Below are 17,189 nucleotides of genomic sequence, written 5' to 3'. Positions count from 1 at the left end.
CTCGAAGCCGAAAAGCCAGAATCGTAGTGACTGGTAAGCTCTAATGAGATTTTGCGAGAAGGAAGTGGTTGACTGAGATGGCAGAGACGTGTTCTCACTTGTGTATTATATATGGCGAGAAAAAGTCGCGTAGGAGAATTACGCGGTGTTATACCCGATCAATTACAACACCCACTACTAAGCCATCCTGTATAGTAGTGTATACAACGACTTTTGCTGCGGCTCGCACTGTGGTCGCTAGATTTTTATGTACGATCGATGGATCTCTTCTTATGGAAGGATTCGGCAGGGTCTATCCTACCAGCAAGCAAGGAGGCTATACTACATATGGACTAGCTGCTAGAGACTGACGCCTTCTCAGCGGCACCAGCGGCAATTTTATTCAAGGCCTGCAACTCGTTGAGTATCTACATTATGGCATCCCGCCTCAATCCCTTAATCCAAAAGAAAGATAGTACAAAATTCGCATAACAGCTTCGTTCGAATGTTTAATGAGGTTTGTTTATGCATTGCGATACTCAATTCTTGTTGAAATTTTGATGTCACAACTTTGGCAAATGTCGAGATATTCGGAAAACTGATACAAGCTGCAGAAACGCGAATATTGGAAATTGTTTAAGTATTAGATAGTAAAAGTACCAGGAGTCTCGTCAACGCTCATATATGATCATCTTTGCTTTTGGTTGAGGCGGGGTGCCATCGGTGCCAAAGGCGGGCGCGATATTCTCAATACCAAGACGTCTACTCCGTATGACTCGACCATTGGGCGTCTGGCAGAAAACGAACGGGTGGTCGGAGCGCTCGGCCTGCTTCAGACGATCCTTTTGCCGCTTCAAGCATCTTCTCCCCTCCCCTCCTCTGGAGACCTGGCACTACGATCAGGCTTTCGATGGCGCTATCGCCGAGTCCGACTCCCCATCCGATAAGTCTTGTGACGCAGTCATGGCTCAGCTCCTCACGGGAAGGAGAAGGCGTGGGGACCGGAACCACACGTCGACGCTCGATATCGTACACACCCTAGGCGTCCTATACAGCGATCAGATAAGAGTGCAAGCTACGGATCTCCTGTCTTTGGCTAAGAGTGTAGCACAATTGTACCAATGTCGTCTACAAGCAGCACGGTATGGGCGAGTGCAAGTGGCAAACATCTTCAAAGACTCTTGGTCCACTTCAGTACATTATTCCACCATACTATCTCCCCACCTGACCACGCTACTCTTCTCCCTCTCCGCCGCGCCTTCGTTCCTCCTTCCCCACCTCTCGGCACTGTACAGCCCCGTCTTACTCGCTGGCAGCAATCAACCTGTGTAGGAAGTCCACGTTGGTGATCTCGTTTGGGGGCACGCAGCAGCAGCACTTCTCCACGTCTTTTGTACCATATGCATCAGCAGATCATACTAACATCGAGAAAGCCAATAGCGCGAAAGGATCATGACTCACCGGTTTCGGCCAGCTCGATCTCGCTGAAGTAGGCCTTGTTGATGGCACGGCGGAGAGCGACACCAGCGGGGCTGGACTCGGCGATGGGAGAGGCGGCAGCGAAGGTGGCGAGGGTGGCGAGGATGGCGAAGATGGAGAATTGCATGTCTGGGTTTTTTTTTTTTTTTTTTTTTTTTTTTTTTTTAATTTAAAAATTTTCCTTTTCCCCCCCCCCCCCCCCCCCCCTAATTTTTTTTTTTCCTTTTTTTTCTTATTTTCCCTTCCCCCCCTCCCCCCCTTTCTCCTTTTTTTTATTTTTTTTTTTTTTTTTAAATAATATAACCTTTTTTAATTTTTTTTAGGTTTCCTTTTTTTTTTTTTCCTCAACCTCTTTAAAGGAAAATAAAACCAAAAAATTTTCCCTAAAAAATTAATTTTTTTATTTTTTTTTTTTTTTTTTTTTTTTTAATAATATATTTTATTTTTTTTTTTTTTTTTTTTTTTTTTTTTTTTTTTTTTTTTTTTATAAAAAAAAATTTTTTTTTTTTTTTTAATTTTTTTTAAAAAAAAAAAAAAAATTTTTTTTTTTTTTTTTTTTTTTAAATTTTTTTTTTTTTTTTTTTTTTTTTTTTTTTTTATTTATTATTTAAAATAAAAAAAAAAAAAAAAAAATTATATATTTTTTTTTTTTTTTTTTTTTTTTTTTCTTTTTTTTTTTAAAAAATTTTTTTTTTTTTTTTTTTTTTTTATTTTTTTTTTAAAAAAAAAAATTTTATTTTTTTTTTAAAAAAATATTAATTAAAAAAAAAAAAAAAAAGTTTTTTTTAAAAAATTTTATATTTATAAAATTTAAAAAAAACCCCCCCTAAATTAAAATCTTTTATAAAAAAAATCTTTCTAAAAGAAAAAAAAAAAATAGAAAAAATTTTAAAAAAAAACCTTTTTTAAAAAAACTCCCCTACTATATCAAATAATTCTAAATTATTTAAACTAATAAAAAAGAAATAGAAGAAGAAGATTAAGACGTCTAAGTTTAATAACGCTATTATTAAATAAATACTATATATAAAAAGATAAAGAAATTAGAAAGAAAGCTTAGATTTGAAAATTATAAGATTATAAAGCTATAGCTATATTTAAAGTTTAACTATTAAAAAGAATATATTATTACTAATAATTAGATAATTTTAATAATACTTATTATCTACTCGATAGCGATTAAATTATTAAATAGAATAAGGCTATAGCGAAGTAGAAATATAATATTAATATTAAAAACTCGTCTATACGAATATAGAAGCGAATAAAGTCTTAATAAAATTAGATTATAAAGATAAAGATTATTAATAAAGAGATTAAGTTAATTAAGAAGAAAGTTTATATAATTATTAACTCTTTTATTTCTATTTCTACTATTACTCTAGTATTAATTAATATATTACTTAATAAATTAAATATCTTACTTTTATTAATATAAGACTTTTAGTAATAATAGTATAATATATATTAATAATAATATAATATATATTAATAGTAATAAGTTTAAGACTATTCGCTCTATTAGCTAATACTTTAATAATCTTAATATTTTCTCTTATAGTAATATATACATATTTAGATTTAATCTATTTAGCCTTATCTATCTAATTTAATTAAATTATTATCTTATTTAAATATAGCTAATTAATCGCTTTTTAAAGCGCCTTAATTATCGAGTAATTTAATTCAAATAAAGAGTAATATAGATGAATTACGAAGGGCTTATTTTATCTAATAAATCTAGAGAAATTTAAGTAAGAAAGCGATCTTTATAGACGCTTTAGAAAAGATTAAATTAGAGTTATATATATTAAAGTAAATATATTAAATATTATCTTCTAATTAGAAAGAGATAGAGATTTTAAAAGAAATAACTATACGATTAAAAAATAAAATAAAAGAACTTTATAAAGATACTACGATTTTATACTACTATCTCTATTACTAGATTCGCTAATTATTAATTATATATTATTTTAAACGCTCTTACTACTACTATTTTATTAGAAAAAAGATTATTAATAAGAATAGCGATAAGAAGAAAAGAAGAGAGAGAAGAAGCCTAAATAGCTATATATCGAAGTTTAAAAAATAAGATTCGATAATTAATAATTAGCGTCGGGCCTATTATTATTACGTAAATCTCGAATATTTAATATATTTAAAATTAATTAATAATTATCTATTTAAATAATCTAAATAATATAAAATACGAGTTAAATATAAGCTAAAATATAAAAAAAATCTTAAAAAACGATTATATTTTGATATAAAAATATTAGATATAAAAGGTTTTTCTTTATATTACGCTAAGATAAGACTTAAAACTCTATCTTTAAACTTTCTTACTATTCGAATAATAGCCTTTATCTTTCTTATATAACTTCTCTTTTTCTCTTTATAATTGCTTATTAATATATTAATATATACGAAGTAAGCTTTAATATAAATTTTTATATTATAAGTTTATATAGTTAGCTCTAAGTATTATCTAAATAATATATTCTTTATTAACTTAAAATACCTCTTTAGCTAGATCTTAAGAATTAAAAAGAACTTCTTAATAGAGTTAAAATCCGGCGAATATAAGAGTAAATATAAGATTATAACGTCTTACTTCTATAGAGTCTTCTAATATTAACGATATAATATATAGAGTAATTATCTATAATAAGAATTAACTTTAAATTAAAGAATAAATTATAATAAGAAAAAACTTCGTTCTTAAGAAATTACTTAAATTAAGTATTATTAATATTATCTTAATAAATATAATAATAAAAAATATTATCTAAGTAGTATATCGATAGAATACTATATTACTTAAAATATTTAATAGAAATTTATATCGCTAATCGAATTTCAAAGACTATATAATCTCGCTTTCTTTATATTATATACTTATTAATAACGCTTTTATTTAAAAAGATAAATATATTATATATAAACTTATTAATCTTTAAAAAATACGTATTATAATAAATCTATAAGTATTCTAAGATCTCGCGACGAAGACTTTTTCTACTAATCTTTATAAAGTATAAAATCTTTAAGATTATAAACTGACTAATAAGTAAATTAAATTAATTAAATAGATTATACTATATCTCATTTTAATATATCTATAACTTACTCTGATAAAGACTCTTAATTTAATTCTTATAGCCGAAAAAATCGCGAATAGTTATTCTCTTTAGTTATATAAGACGTAGTATAAATATTAAATGCGAGAAAGTTATCGATAATATAATATATAATACTCTTTTTAACACTCTTAATAAAAATAATAAAAGGCGATAATAAGCCCATTAAGGATATACTATTAAATACGATTCTTATAGATATTAAATAGTAGAAAAACGATATTTTAAAACCTTCTATACATTAGTAAAAGGCTTAAAAAAAGAAATATTAAATATTCTATATATACGATAATTTTAGCTTTAACTTGACGATATAGATGATTATAGAAATAATAATATAATAGATATATCTATAGTACGATTTTGGGTGGGGGATGCTAGCGGAATGCTAATTTTCTAGTTTCCTAATGATTAAGAATATAGGGGTATATGGATTTCTAATTTGGTTGAAGAGTCTTACTGAAAGATGTGCCGGATTGATGGCGGATGGAGAGTGGGGGAGAGGGAAAGGAAAGGGGTTTTATACAACGAGGGGAGAGGGTCGAGGACCAATCTGCTTTGTTCGCCATGTTTGTTGATGCTCCCCTTCCTATGGTCTGAGCTGAGTAGTCTCTAGATTGAGGCATATCGTTACGGATTCCTTGCCAAGGCAATAGTGGCTTGGCACGGCGCACACATATCTGTCAGCAGGCCACATTGTATTCCACATCTTTATTACCCCTATATGTCTTATCATTAAAAAACTAGAAAATTAATATTCCGGCAGCACCTTACTTAAAATCGTACTGTAGATATCCATCATATTATCGCTCTCATTAATCTTCTTATATCTCGCTATCCTAAATATAACTATTAATATACAAATAAGCGCCCTTAATAGATTTAATAAGAAGGTTACTATAATCGTTATTAACGCTATTAAAGGGGGATATAAATTAAAGAAATCTACTTTAAAACCTAAGTCGATAAAAAAACTCTCTTCTTATCGATAAGTCTAATAAAATTATAACCTCTCTTTATCGTTTAATCTCAGCCTATTAATCCTTCTATAAAACTATTAACCTATTTTATTAATACAAGTATTCTATAAAAAGAAAAGAAGATATAGATTTATTCTACTATCTTTAAACGATTCGATTTTTATAAGTTTAATTTAATCGCTATTTAAGAGATTAAATAGAAGATAAAAAAGAAAGACTATAGAGTAATCCTTAAGAGCGCTATTATTACACTCTTATTCTTAGAAAATATTAAGACTATAAATAGTTAATATAGCGATATTACTAAGTAAAAGAATATTAATAATCTAGCGAGATAATAACTAGTTAAGAAAAGAGAAAGGGGTTATTATAAGAATTATATATATTTATAATTCTTAAAAAAACTTCTTTAAATTAGAAACCTTTATTATAAAAGAGTCTTTTTCAAAGAAGTAAAAAAAGAGTAGAATTATTAATAGAATAATCTCTTTAGATAACTTCGACTACTATATTAGATAATTCTAAATTATTTAAATTTAATAAGAAGAAGAAAAGAAGAAGAAGAAGAAGACGTCTAGATTTAATAGCACTATTACTAAATAAATTCTATATATAAAAAAAGGAAAGAAATTAAATAGAAAGCTTAGATTTAAAGACTATAAGATTATAAAGCTATAACTATATAATAAGCTCGATTATTAAAAAAATATTATTATTAATAATTAGATGATTTTAAAGATTTATATTATCTACTTACTAGCGATTAAATTACTAAATAAAATAAGACTATAAAGAAGAAAATCTAATATTATTATTATAAATTCGTTTATAAAAATATAAAAGCGATTAAGAACTTAATAAAATTAGACTAAATAGATAAAGGCTATTAATAAAGAAGTTAAGTTAATTAAGAAGAAAGTTTATATAATTATTAACTACTCTACTCTTACTTCTACTTTACTCTATATTAATTAATATATTACTTAATAAATTAGATATCTTATTTTTATTAATATAAGACTTTTAATAATAGTAATATAATATATTAATAGTAATATAATACGTAATTTTAATAGTAATAATATTAAGACTTATTTATTCTATTAGCTTATACTTTAATAATCTTAATATCTTTCTCTTATAGTAGTATATATATATTTAGACTTAGTCTATTTAGTCTTACCTATCTAATTTAATTAAGTTATTATCTTATTTAGATATAGCTAATTAATCGCTCTTTTAAAGCGTCTTAATTATTAAGTAATTTAATTCGAATAGAGAGTAATATAGATAAACTACGAAGGGCTATTTTATCTAATAAATTTAGAGAAATTTAAGTAAAAAAAGCGTCTTTATAAACGCTCTAGAAAAGATTAAAGTAGAGTTATATATACTAAAGTAAATATATTAAATATTGCCTTCTAATTAAAAAGAGATAGAGATTTTAAGAGAAATAGTTATACGATTAAAGAATAAGATAAAGAACTTTATAAAGATACTACGGCTTTATACTACTATCTCTTATTATAAGTTCGCTAATTATTAATTATATACTACTTTAAATACTCTTATTACTATACTTTATTAGAAAATAAAATTATTAATAAAAATAGTAATAAAAAAAAGAAGAAAAGAGAAGAAGATCTAAATAGCTATATATCGAAATTTAAAAAATAAGATTCGATAATTAATAATTAGCGTCGGCCTATCGTCGCTATATAAATCTCGAATATTTAATATATTTAAAATTAATTAATAATTATCTAGTTTAAATTATCTAAATAGTATAAAATTACGAGTTAAATATAACTAAAATAAAAAAAAAAATCTCGAGAAACGATTATATTTTAATATAAAAATATTAAATATAAGGGTTTTTTCTTTATATTACGCTAAGATAAGACTTAAAACTCTATCTTTAAACTTTCTCACTACTTAAATAATAACCTTTATCTTTCTTATATAACTTCTCTTCTTTCTCTTTTATAATGTTCTATTAATATATCAATATATACAATAGATTTTAATATAAATTCTTATATTATAAGTTTATATAGCTAGCTTTAAGTATTATCTAAATAATATACTCTTCGTTAGCTTAAAATATCTCTTTAATTAAATCTTAAGAATCGAAAAGAACTTTTAATAAAATTAAAATTTAATAAATATAAGAGTAAATATAAGATTATAACATTTTTATTCTTATAGAGTCTTAATAATATTTTATTTTTAAATTTTTTTTATTTTTTTTATTTTTTTTTTTTTTTTTTTATTAAATATAATTAATTTTTATTTTTATTTTTTTTTTTTTTTTTTTTTATTTATTTTTTTTAATTTTTTTTTTTTTTTTTTTTTTAAATTTTTTTTATTATTTTTTTTTTTTTTTATTTTTTTTTATATATTTTAAAAAAAAAAATATATAACTCTAACTTCGATAATAACACACACGATAGCAATTTATTCATGCATATACTATTCCACTTAGGACTATTCTTTCAAGGCACTAGTGGCTTGGCACCGCGCACACATACCTTATCTGTCAGCTGGCCACATTGTATTCTACATCTTTCTTACATGTCACACCACACATACATTATTCATACATATGATTCCACTCAGGACTATTCCTTAACACATATACTCATCTCCTTGGGCGCCAATACCGAAGATGAAGCTCAGCATGCATTGCGACGTTTCGATATCCACTTGCCATCCCACATGATGCTCCCTGATTGTCGATCAAGCCGTTCTGCGCACCTCTTCCTTTGCTATCAGACTCTTTTCCTTTTGTACCGACTGATGAGTATGCTGTGTGATTAGACTGCATCTTGCGTTGCATAACGAAGGCAGATTTTTTTATTGAATTCAAGTCATTCACGAATATGGCGGAGGCTGCTGGATTCGATTCGCTGGCTGTGGGTCGCTCCGAAGATGGTTGATGCACAAAAAGCTGCATCTTCGTCTTACATCAACGTCGTCTACGGCCCTTGGCAGAAGCTCAAGCTCGACCCGCAGATTCTTGTCACATTGCATTTCCCTGAAGAGGCACTACTGGCCCGCTACAGGCGGAGTGGTAACTAGTGCTGGGGTCTGTTCCAGATCAGGCGGCAGCGAAGCAGTTTCCTTTATTGTTTTTGGTTGGGGAGTTTGCAGGCTAAGGTATCTCTGACTTTCTTTTCTGATCTAGAAAGCTCTTGGGGCAGAGTTTATAACCTTCCGCCTTGCACTAGCCAGCTGCGAGGCGCTGAATCTGGTGGTTTTTAGAGGAGCAGAATGGTAGTATAGAGACACGTGTTTTATCTCGCAGTCTGGATGAGGACCTAGGAGCTAATACCTGAAACTGCAGATAAACGCAGGGCCTTTTCTCTGTTCACACCACATATAGAATCTACTGTCGTTGAGTACGTGCTCTTCCTGGAGGTGACACGTCAGACCTTTACCGCCGTAGCAAGTCACCCTCTGGCCAACATCACCGAGATAGAGAAGAAAACCATGCATTTCTCGTTATTTTTGGATGTTTGTTGGGTTTTCTGCAGTGGGCTTTGAGAGAGCTGATATCTGAAATTCTTGCTCTCCCCAAATTTAGCGAGACCGTGATTCCGGCGACTTTTGTCTTTGGCTGGTGCTTGTTTTCTAGCCACAGGCCACGAGGCGCTAAGTTACGCACAGGTCGTAAATGATCTCTAACAACATCTGGATTGGTGTCAAAACGCTTTGGCCAGTGCAGTGGACTCCTAATGGAGGGGCAGTTGGCGAATGGACCGAAACCAATACCCACGAGCTCACATGAGAGAACTGGGATCCACTAGGACCAGGAGACTAGCCAAGCTGCTTGACGAGAACTGGAAATTCTGGTGTGCGTAGAAGCAAATGTTTTGGTCCGTGCTCTGGATGCACGGGTCGCTGATCGATCATCCACCCACGCAGCTCATGCCAATCGTCCCAACTCGTTCGAGGACCTCGAGAGAAGTCTTTCCCGTTGAAGCAGCGTCGACGGAAGCAACGGCTCGCCCCACAGCGGTAAGCCGTTTCCAATTGCTTGCATGACAGGGTGGACTCGGGCGACTACAACTGCAGCATTCCTGTGCAGTCGTTCCAGCCTACCAGTCGGCGCAGGCGCTGCAGACACTACAACTAGCAGCGTTTTAGCACAGTCTAATGTCAGCAACCACAATTAGGCTTCACCTCAAGCACTTGCTGCAGAGCACACGCATCCTTCTAGAATTTCATCCAAGACATGCGAGGGGCCCACGTGCTGATACGTGTAGACTGCTCTGCCGAAGGATGGCCTGGCCATGTGCAAGTGGAGATGCCTCGGGCACGGGCCATTCTTTACCACCTCGCGGCACGCACCTTGCGCCACGTATGCGTGCGTTCGCATTTCGAGAAGATTACTGCGCGTCGTGAACAACCCGAGAGCTTGTGAGCGGCTTCGGCAGAGTGCTTGTCCGGATGGTAAAGAATGGCCCGTGCCCGAGGCATCTCCACGCACCCTCGAGTGCTTCGCCAGTACATGCCTACGGCCAAGGGTCTTTCTCTGATCTCGAGGGGCACTCACTTCATTCTTTTATCACACATCTAAAACATCATGCCATTCCTCAGCTCACAGCAATCATCGTGGAAAGACGGTTACCTTCTTGGCCAACAGTCCGATGACGAAGGCAGCGATGTTTTCGAGAAGTCAGGGGCGAGCTTGCCAGAGCGCCGCTCTTCTATACCACGATTACTCCTCATCTATACCACTCTTGCAACCTGCTACTCATTCCTGATAACCGCCGCCTTGATTCGCCACACGGTCAGATCCAAATACGCAGGACCAAACATAATCTACAGCAAGTTGTGTGAACAGTCTCAAACGACGCCTGGCTAACCACTTTAAGCCCCCGCGAGGAAATTCATGGACTACCGGCTTACGGAGCCCATATCAGCCTATCCAAACGGATACCACGCAGATCCGTTCTTTGGAGACCCGTCACCAGAGCTCGATCAGGGCTGGAACGATCGCTTGAGGTGTAAGAAAGCTTCCAACCCCCAGGGTACTGATGCTGACGGTCTTGAAGACGCCACGATACGCCTCTCCCCAGAGGAATTCTCGCACTACAACCAGAGCGGTATCCTTCTCGGAGACGGATCGGGATATCTCGCTACCCCAACAGCGTACCATGACCTGCACTGCATCAGGTTCCTCCATAAGACTGTCTACCCGGAACACTACTTCCCCAACGATTCGGAGAAGAAGCAGCTCGGAAGGAACGCTCACGCCCGTACTGATCCTTCCGCTTGAGACTGCATCTTTGTAGGCTGACAAATGATCCAGGACACTGCCTACACAACTTGTACCACTCGCTAACCTGCAACGCGGACATGACTATCCGTGTTATGAGGTGGCATCCAAACTTGCACCTGCCGTCGCCAGTCGACCACGAGCACGAGTGCATGAACTGGGATAGCATCGACGAGTGGGCGAAGGAGCGGTACGTGGATACGGCGACACCAGGGTTGCTGGTGCATCCGACCAAAGGTAAAGTATCACCGTGTGAGTAACAGGGGTTTTCTGGCTAACGGTGGGTCTTAGGGGGAGGTGTTCCCTGGCGGGAAGTATGTGGACCACGACGAGGAGTGAGAAGTGGTTCAATGGGTCTTCGGAGCAAGCCTGGATGGCTGTAATGAGTTCTTAGGCGTTGTATGTCCGGGAAGTCCCAGCCCAGTCCTAGTAGGACGGAGAAGCTCGGCCGTGGCCGAAACTCTCTAGAGAATCATCGAAGTAGTTATGCTGAATTAACTGGCGTCCAATATATTGTATAGTCCAAATGTGATCCACTTTAAACTTACCAAGATTCGCTTTGTATCATCAAAGACGAGAAGAGACACGCTGGCGGTAATCAGGCCAAAGAACAAGTCCGCGCTTCAGTGGAATTCTGATACCTCCCAGACTCGAGGGGCAGATGGTGTAGTCTTTAACGAGACTGCATTTCGTCCAGTCGCCACTCTCTCCGAAGCGATCCTTTCTCGCCTTTACGTTGTATGGCGCATACTCATTCAGAGACTGGCGGGATCTTGGATGATAAGAGTAAGAGCAAGTATATCAAGTTACAGGTCGATTTAGACGCTCTCAATACCGACCCCCAGAGCTGAGCAAAATAGAGGCAGCGGAAGGTAAAGTCGAAATAAATCTCCACGGCGACAATAGTGACTCTGAAAAGCCTCTACAGCGAGGCCAGAGCAAAGAAGCTCTATATCTGAGCGACGTGGTCCCGGGGTCGGGGGCTGCCGTTTCCAGATGGGTCACCCATCTAATATTGGCATATCAGACCGTTTTTGGCCTTTTCATCTCTCGCGTGAAGCCAATGTGCCACTCCGGGGTCACCTGTTTTTCATGTACCTATAATCTCTGCGGTCATCGTTGGCATCACCTGACCTGCATGTCCTCCACTGCACTAAGCGTCAGAAAAATCCATCTGGCTCAATTTTGTTCATGATTGTGAGGAGTCCTCGCCGTCCTGCCCAGACTGCCATTCTCGCGAGGAGAAATGTTGGAGCAAGTACGATCTTTCCTATGTTTACTCCTCGTGAATCTAGAGATTGCAGATGCTGCCAGATCATCTTTCGTGAACTCAAGGCTCTTCAACGGAGTGAGTCAAGCACAGCCTGTTAAGTTTCGATCCAATTGACCTACTTCTAGCGACAGGCCCAATGGGCTGAAAATACGTAACATTCCGCACTTCGGTGGCGATTTCCGATCGCTTCCTAGCAATCCGAACCGTACGACGGCTGTTCGAACCGAACCACGTTTGAGCTTCAGCTTCCGCTTGGCTACAAGAATCTTCGGCTGCCTTGAGCAGCCGCAGCCTGCCCCTGACAGAGGCTGAGAAGTGAAGATTCGTCGTTCCCCCCACGCTCGAAAATGCGCTGACCTTTTCGAGACGCCTTGAGAGCCTGCGCTCTGACGACGAAGAGGAAGATAGCCTGACAGAGGTTGAGGAGTGAATATTCGTTCCCCCCGTCGCCCGAAATGGTGCCGAACTTTTCAAGACGCCCTAGGTGCCAGAACCCTTTCGTCGACGTGAACATTCCCCTGTAAGTTACTGAATCACGTGTACTGGTTTTGTGAAAAAACTGATCGACTAATATTCTCAATCGGGCAGAGTTGACGAGGAACGGAAAGTCATATGCCGTTCGTTCTCCAGTATTCAACGCCGAAGACGCGGTGCTGACTCGGTACCTTTTAGCGCAATGTGGGAGGAATAAGGCAAGTAGCGGAGAAGGTAGCGGAGCAGAAGATTCTGGGGAAGGAAACGGTGGAACTGTGGCTGGAATCTCAGGGAGGGGGGTGTAGGTGGTTTGTCTCCGTCTATGGATCTAGAGTGCACCTGGAAATCTGGGAAAACACTGCGCACATCAAGTTGAACTGTCCCGCTCCGGCATTCCTTCCGATCTCTAGACCTCTCCTCGTTTGCCATCCTCCCTGTCATGATTTCGCGTCGGGTCCTGAATTAGGGAAACACTATGCCTATGTCCAGGGCTTTTGAGTTTCACTATGCTTGCACCGCCAAGCGGGAGTATTTCCGATAGCATATCTAAGGAAGGCGGATGGCTGTTCGGGGATACTGGTGTCGGCTGGGGTTGTATGGATGTGTCGGCTGATATGGGGCTGTATCCGAATAAACTGGTTAACCCGCTATATCTAACCAGAAGACGACGAGTCCGTGCTTGTTCCCCGTCTCCATCCTGTCGCACAAGAGCGCTTGGCACGGTCGCGAGCCGGCATGCGTCTCGGGTATGATAACGCGGCGGTCTTCGATGAGTGACGGGGATTTGCGGCGCTCACTCGATCCCCCGATTGGAGGTGAGGCCGGGGGGGGGGCAGATTTCCGTCTTCCCTGGCACTTTACGTGTGGACCCCCCGTACACCGTAGTCGCGGGTTTTCCTGGAGGCCACGGATATGTTGATCCTCAGGATTTAGAAATATGCTCTTGAATTGCTCATCCACGTCCGTAAGCAACATTCATTGACCGAGCTAAGCGATGGCGTGCTCGAGTTTTGGGGAGCGTGAATTGGAGATATCTCCTTCGCTAGTCATGCAAAGGGGAGTTTTATTTTGGCAACCAACCTCCAAGGCCCCAACAAGCTTTCCGGAGATGGATCATTAAGTTGGCAAGTACAGGTTCGTGGGCATGTTACGTACAACCACAATAACACCGATCTCTTTGCTAGACCTAGCATTGGAGCTGCGGGACGGTTTTTACAAGCTGATCATTCCCATCGAACGAGGGGCGGACGACGAGCCTCTTCCAGTTGAGAGGGAAAAACATACTGGGAAGATCATCCTAATCCCCAAACATTTGCGGCACTTTGGGACAGACCTTTGCCGACAGAGTCAGAAGATGTTCTTCGCTTGGGAGGGAGACTGCTGAGGACCCACCGCCAAGTGAATGAAGAAGTGGCGCCGTACGTGTATGGCCAACATCAGTCTCTATTCTACAGACCCCGGCAAGCACTGGCATGGCTCGATAGGGTTGGTCAATATAAATTCGTTTGCGGCATGTTTGCAATTTGCGGCTCTTTCGTTCCACGCCGAGGCCTCGGATGATGAGCGACAAGTTCAGGCCCACATATGGGCTTCGGTCCTTCGAAATTTCCCGAATATAACCTCGTTCGATTGCCTCCTACGTCCTCATCATTTTGTTTGGCCAGCCCCCGTCTGGTCGGACACCATCTGGAATGACGAGGCGGTTTTAGAAGCAATACGCGATCTCGCACATGTTCACTTTGTGTTGATCGAAGCAGCGTCACGGGTCAACGGCTATGGCTTCAACGTCCCGGTATCCTCCTTTGACCCTGCCTTCGACAAACCTTTTCTTGAGACTCTCGTTCTCGAAGGTCATCCTATCGCCGGTGTCGAATGGTATCCTGAGGATTACTTTGACCGACTTATGGCCCTGAAGCATCTAACCATTAGCAACGGCTCACGCATGCAATCTGTCTGGCAACACCAAGGTATCGAAGGACTTCTTTTCTCACATTGCTCCATTGCGCGGCTTCACTCGGCATGGGATCTATCTTGCAAACTCCCATCAGAAAGCCTTCACTATGCCTCACGGTGGCACTCTTTCAATTCCTGGATCTCAGTATACGCATGAAACATCTGGAAGACGGGGCTGCTCAGCGATCGGAAGAATCGTCTTACAACCATGGTCGGAGCGCTACCTGTACTCAAGGCTTTAAACCTGAGTCACTGGTATGATGGCGCCAGACTAATCGAAAAGATGCCCCGAAGTCTCACAGTGCTCAGTCTAGACGGCGGCGGTAGTGTTGATGGGAGTTTTCACGGTACTGTACAGGACGAGTCACTGGGCCACGCTGTGAGGAGATTGCCTGATCGATGCCCACAGCTGGCTCATGTGCGTCTCAACATGTTTCGACGAGTTGTCGATAAGGATGTCATGGGTCGCTGTGGGACGCTCTCGATCCGAAATATCTGTCATCGAAAATTAAGGACACTTTGGTCACCGGCTGTGTTGCTCGGGGATGTAACGAAATTGCACTTATGGACCCAGAGTTGACGGATAAAGTCCTGATATGTTGGGGCAGGTTTCTTTCTTTTCCCATTCCCAAGATTGACCTCAACCACCCTTGGGAACGCCACTATGCGGATCAAGAATTGGTCCTAGGTAGACTTGGAGTAGTCTCGGGATCATAGCCCTTAAGGACAGCTTCTAGGTGCAAAGGTGACTTCTCGGGGAGGCCACGATACATTTTGTTGTAGCGCGGGCATGAGGAAGCTGCATATTGGCAGATAATTTGGGGTTGAACCTATCTTGTAGCTTAGGCGGTGTACAAATCCCGCATACTTGAGGGGTTGAGTATAATCTGGCTTTCGCACTCATTCACCTCGCAATCCGAAAGTCCACTTCCTGCGGCGACTGGGGATTTCCCTTCTCAATCCTCGACATGTTCTACACCAGCAACTCATGTACGACCAGGGACTAAGTACCAAACAATGACTTCCAAAACTGACGTCGCCCTCCCTCATCGTCAGTGATCTATCTGCTCGACTTGGTCCTTACCGCACCTCGTTAGGCTGGTGCAAAAGTTGCGTGCTTGTTACTACTCCACATCGGGGTACATCGTATCCTGCCGGACTTACATGATCTGAAACACATCCAAGGTGCAGGATCTCGCATCGGGCACGCAGCATCGATCTGGCATATTTTCCTATTTTCCGGACCTTGCTCATGGCGCTTGGGGCCCCACAGATACCTCTGCCAGAGTCATCATTGGCGCCATATTTAGGGATGCTCACTGCTACTAATCTCGAGCTTCGCATGATCATCGAGGCCGTTTTCACCCTCCCCCACGAAAAGAATCTGAGACTTGGCGTTGGTTGCATGATCGAGCTGTCAAACTTGCATAATTGACGTCATTTCTCCACAATTGCTGTCAAACTTGCATTATCGATCGAATTAATTCTCCAAATTCTCCATTGGCCCCATATGGCGGAGAATTAGTTCGGATATTTTATTTTGGAGCTGGCATGATCGAGGGGGGTTCCAAGTGCAGCCCAGGCGTTGAAAAGATATGCACGTCGTCAGTTATGGACAAGTCATTCCCGGCTCTCGCGGAGTCAGAAAAGGTATCTTTTTTGTGCGGTGATAGCAACTTGGAGCAACGACGCATTTGATGCGGGGAAGATGTCCCGCTCCGGCAACTGCACATGGAGCGGATGATGTGCCTGTAGCCGTTCACGGCAAAAGGTGCAATTCTAGTAGGAAATTAAAGAGTCCGTCGCTCCTCCAGCCTACCGAAAAATGACATTGGATACACGAACTACACCTCCAACATCCGTCATCAGCAGAACATGATCGAGCAGGCGATTTGCGCCTCTCAACCTGACACCCATCATCAACCGGCACCCTACTCAAGCTCCTTCCCATCGACGCATTCGTCGAATTCCCCACCAAGCTCAGCAGCGGCGGCCACGGCTCATCCCTCACCACGACGAATAGATCCTGCACCTGAGGCACCCTGTGTACGGTGCCTGAGAGAAACCGTAGTTAGCTAATCAACCAACCAACCTGAACGTATCGACTCGCGTGCCTGCAATATGGCAAGTAAGTAAAATACTCCACTCGCGCGCAACACTCGACCAGCCCCGTCGCGCACACACGGCACCGGTAATCTAGCCTCGACCGCTTCCCACACATTCGTGCCATGCGCCAGACTGCGCGTCCCCAATGTAGACTTGGCATTTGCCGTCAGCTCTGCCCAAAAAAAAAAAACATCAGGTCAGCGCGCGAGACCCATCCATCCATCCATCCATCCATCTCTTGCCCTGCCTTGGAAACACAGTGAAAGGGGAGAGCAACACCTATATGCGGATCCGGCGCATGTCCGAAGCTTCGTCTCGAGCCTTTCCCGCCCGATGGAGCCGCAGGAGTGAGTGAGTGAGTGAGTGGACGGGCGCTGAGGATGGCGGTGTGGCAGGCTACGTGCCGCGGCGGGACGGCGACGGTGCGTCTCCTTGAGACCCCCATCCTTCGGGATGAATGGATAATGAGGGGATTGACATTAAGAAGTAGTTCACGGACATTCTATCCTTCCGAGATA

At 39.3% G+C, this 17,189-nt stretch overlaps 4 protein-coding genes across 4 annotated transcripts; 3 read left to right on the top strand and 1 right to left on the bottom strand.

Moving 5' to 3' along the window:
- Positions 1 to 750: 750 nt before the first annotated feature.
- Positions 751 to 1,311, top strand: HO173_002787 (uncharacterized protein; the record flags this gene model as incomplete). Its single annotated transcript, XM_037304718.1, has 1 exon — positions 751 to 1,311. One exon carries the CDS (start codon positions 751 to 753, stop codon positions 1,309 to 1,311), a length of 561 nt encoding a protein of 186 aa, XP_037168211.1.
- A 118-nt stretch (positions 1,312 to 1,429) lies between these two features.
- Positions 1,430 to 1,585, bottom strand: HO173_002786 (uncharacterized protein; the record flags this gene model as incomplete). The annotated part of the gene is made up of 1 exon (XM_037304717.1): positions 1,430 to 1,585. One exon carries the CDS (start codon positions 1,583 to 1,585, stop codon positions 1,430 to 1,432), a length of 156 nt encoding a protein of 51 aa, XP_037168210.1.
- Positions 1,586 to 10,169: 8,584 nt separating this feature from the next.
- HO173_002785 (uncharacterized protein) lies at positions 10,170 to 10,451 on the top strand (the record flags this gene model as incomplete). Its single annotated transcript, XM_037304716.1, has 1 exon — positions 10,170 to 10,451. The coding sequence occupies one exon, from the start codon at positions 10,170 to 10,172 to the stop codon at positions 10,449 to 10,451; it is 282 nt and encodes a 93-aa protein (XP_037168209.1).
- A 27-nt stretch (positions 10,452 to 10,478) lies between these two features.
- On the top strand, positions 10,479 to 11,204 carry HO173_002784 (uncharacterized protein; the record flags this gene model as incomplete). The annotated part of the gene is made up of 3 exons (XM_037304715.1): positions 10,479 to 10,845; positions 10,899 to 11,107; positions 11,163 to 11,204. The coding sequence occupies 3 exons, from the start codon at positions 10,479 to 10,481 to the stop codon at positions 11,202 to 11,204; spliced, it is 618 nt and encodes a 205-aa protein (XP_037168208.1).
- Between the last annotated feature and the right edge of the window lie 5,985 nt (positions 11,205 to 17,189).

This window comes from Letharia columbiana, assembly GCF_014066305.1.
Source record: "Letharia columbiana isolate WasteWater2 chromosome Unknown Sc0000006_s0, whole genome shotgun sequence".
Classification (NCBI taxonomy): Eukaryota; Fungi; Ascomycota; class Lecanoromycetes; order Lecanorales; family Parmeliaceae; genus Letharia; species Letharia columbiana.
The sequence above is the reverse complement of the archived record's forward strand: the minus strand, read 5'-3'. Positions and strand labels throughout refer to the sequence as shown.